At 58.0% G+C, this 3066-nt stretch overlaps 1 protein-coding gene across 1 annotated transcript in view; it reads right to left on the reverse strand.

The window, feature by feature from the left end:
- Window positions 1-1079: 1079 nt before the first annotated feature.
- Window positions 1080-3066, reverse strand: part of LOC103914278 (homeobox protein notochord-like) — a 34509-nt gene continuing 32522 nt past the window's right edge. Inside the window, exons 2-3 of the mRNA XM_009320890.1 lie at window positions 1942-2126; window positions 1080-1439 (exon numbers count right to left, since the gene is read on the reverse strand). Coding sequence (XP_009319165.1) covers window positions 1203-1439; window positions 1942-2126 — 422 coding nt within the window. The 3' untranslated portion in view covers window positions 1080-1202. The remainder of the gene's footprint in view (window positions 1440-1941; window positions 2127-3066) is intronic.

A 3066-nucleotide genomic window follows, 5' to 3' on the forward strand; every position in this document is an offset into this window, starting at 1 on the left:
TGGCAATAAACCCCCTGGCATGCGAGATTAGCGGGTTAACCCTGCCGGCGCAGCCTGGGCTCTCGGCAGACATGTGAAGACATTAGCACAGTTTGGGCTCTTTGAGACGCGCTGGCTAATCCCGGCTCTGAAAACAGCCGGAACAAAGGGCAGCTTCCGTCACACCGTCCCCTTCTCCTGGCACCATCCCCTTCTTCTCGCACCGTCCTCTCTCCTTGCACCATCCCCTTCTTAATTGTCCCCCCTCTCCTTGCATTGTCCCCCTTCTCCTTGGATCATCCCCTTCTCCTTGCCTCATCCCCCCTCCTTGCATCAGGTTTCATATCTGCCCAAATAAACCCTCCACCTGGGTCCCTTCTTTCTCCAGCCCCGAGCCCAGAGCAGACATGGCGAAAATAGGGTTAGCAGGAGCTGGTGCTGCCCAGGCGAGCACCCAGATGTCCCCATCAGTGCTCTTATCTAGGAGGTCCAGGGCCGTTGGTACTCGCTTGCTCCCCACGGAGCCCACCCTTGGCTCATCCCCAGGCCAGTGTCCAGCCCAAACCTGATGGATTTGAAACCTCTACATCTGCCCTAGCAGGGCCAAGCAATTAAAAGTAAAACCGGCTAATCTTCGCCCAGCAGAGACGGCACCCCAGGTGCCCAGCTCACAAAGCCACCACCAGCTCTGCTCTCCAGGTGCGTTTTCCCTACTTTCCCGACTCCAAAAAGCCCCGGAGAGCGGGCTGCCGTCACTGGGTCGGGATGCGTGAGCTGTGGGCAGAGCAGAGCAGGGTGTTAACGGTGAAGATGCTGCTGGCAGGAAGGAAGATGGATGGACCAGGAGATGGAGGTCCTCTACAGGGACCTGGGCTCTGTGAAGGTCCTGAGCTATCTTAGAGCACAAGGAGGGATCTGAGCACCCAGCGCCTTTGGGATGAGCCTGGCTATGGGGCTGACTGTGGGTGGGGTGTGCGGGTGGCCCCCACTCCCCCGGACCTCCAGGGCTTGCTCCCATGAACAAGCCCCCACTGAACGCTTGCTGCCACTGCAGGCATGTGTCGTTCCTCCTCCTCCTCCTGCAACGACGAGCCCAAGAGTTGCATAAATAATTTATTTTTGCACTGCAAAAATAATTGGTGCCCTGTATATATTAGATACGCTCATTGTCAGCTATGATACATTCATATAATACACATGGAAAAGCAGCCCGAAGGGGCGATTCAGCAGCTCTTTGCCAGAGTCTGTGCAGTTGCTGTCCCTGAGCCCGGGGAGGAGGCCGTGTCCTCCTGGCCGTCCTCCGGCTCCGCTGGGAAGTCCTTGTCCTCCTCGCCGTGGTGGCTTTGCGAGTCGGGGCTCCTCTGTGGGGCGGCCAAACCCATTTTGGCCAGTTTGGCTTGTTGCTGTTCCAGGCTTTGTTTCCTCCACTTGATCCTCCGGTTTTGGAACCAGACTTTCACCTTAGGAAGAGGTAAAGCTCGGCTTTCAAACCTGGTTTCTCCATGGACCATGGGGTCATGGTCTGCTAAACCCCCGTGGCTCAGGCAGTGCCCAGACACTCCACAAACCCACAGCCTCAGACATCTCCTGGCTGGCCAGGACAGAGGTTCCCTGCCATGCTCTGTCTCTAGCAAGATGGCAAACTGTCCCCTGCAACACAGGAGCTGAGCCTGCATTGGTGAGCTGGGATCTGCCAGCGGTGGAGAAGATCCAGCCTTTAAGATGGACACAAGTTCAACCCCTCCACGTGGCCCTAGGACAGCCACTTCGTGACTCAGTTTCCCCATCTGTGATCCTCCACCCTTTTAATGTAAACTATCTGCCATTACTATCCCACACAGCTCCTGCCCCAGGCTGAGGGACATGGCCCAGGTCCCACCCATTGGCACACAGGTTTGGGAGCCTCCCTGGACCTGCTGGTGGGGGCAGGTGGAGGTGGAGATGGAGCATGGCGGGGCTTACCTGCTCTTCAGTGAGGTGCAGGGAGGAAGCAAGCAGGCACCTCTCCGTGCCCACCATGTACTGCTGCCGTGCAAACTCCTTCTCCAGCCGGGCCAGCTGGTCACTGGTGAAGATGGTGCGGACTCGCTTGGCTTTGCCGGTCTTGGCTTTGAAGATGGGGAAGCAGCACTTGGAGATCAGGAAGCCTGAAGGTGAGAGAGCGAGGGGAGGTCAGGGTGGATAGGAGACCTTGGAGGGGTCCCCCTTTAGAGTGGGGTCCCCCCTTGGAAGGTCCTTTCTTGGAGAGGTAGAAAGGATCTTCCCATTTGGAGGTGTCCCCTTTGGAGAGGTGAAGGGGTCTCTTTGGAGGGGGTCCCCTATTTGAAGAGGTGGGAGAGGGTCCTCCATTTAGAGAGGATTTCCCTGGAGAGGTGAATACAGGTCCCTCTTGTAGAGAATCGCTGTGGAGGGGGTCCCCACGAAGAGGTAGAAGGAACTCTGCCATTTGCAGATGTCCCCCTGAGAGAGGCCAGAGGGTCTCATTTGGAGGAGCAGCAGAGGGTCCTTGTTGGTGAGATCCCCTTGGGAGGAGGCAGAGAAGGTCCCCCATTTGGAGACATCTGAATGGGAGATGTGGACAGGGGTCGTCCCCCTGGAAAACGTCCCCTTGGGAGAGAGGTCCCCCATTTGGAGAGGTGGCCAAGCCTCGCCCCCCCTTGGAGAGAGGAAAGGAGGTCCCCCATTTGGGGGTGTCTCGAGAGAGGTGGGCATGCCCCCCCCCCTCCTTGCAGAGGTGAAAGGAGATCCCTATTTGGAGATGTCCCCATGGGAGAAGTGGATTCAGGGCCTCGTTGGAGACATCCCCTTTGGAGGGGGGTTCCCTTGAGGAGGTAGAAGGAGATCACCATTTAGAGATGTCTCCATGGGAGAGGTGGACAGCCCCCCCCCCTAGAAGAGGTCCCCTTGAGCGGGGTCCCCCATTTGGAGAGGTGGCCGAAGGTCCCCCCTTGGAGTGATGGAAGGAGGTCCCCCATTTGGAGATGTTCCCATGGGAGAGGTGGATGTGGGTCCCCCTGGAAGGGATCCCCTTGGCAGGGGTCCCCCCTTGGGGAGCCGGAAGGAGGTCCTCATTTAAGGGTGTCCCCA

The sequence above is a fragment of the Pygoscelis adeliae genome, unplaced genomic scaffold, assembly GCF_000699105.1.
Source record: "Pygoscelis adeliae isolate BGI_AS28 unplaced genomic scaffold, ASM69910v1 Scaffold273, whole genome shotgun sequence".
NCBI classification, from domain to species: domain Eukaryota; kingdom Metazoa; phylum Chordata; class Aves; order Sphenisciformes; family Spheniscidae; genus Pygoscelis; species Pygoscelis adeliae.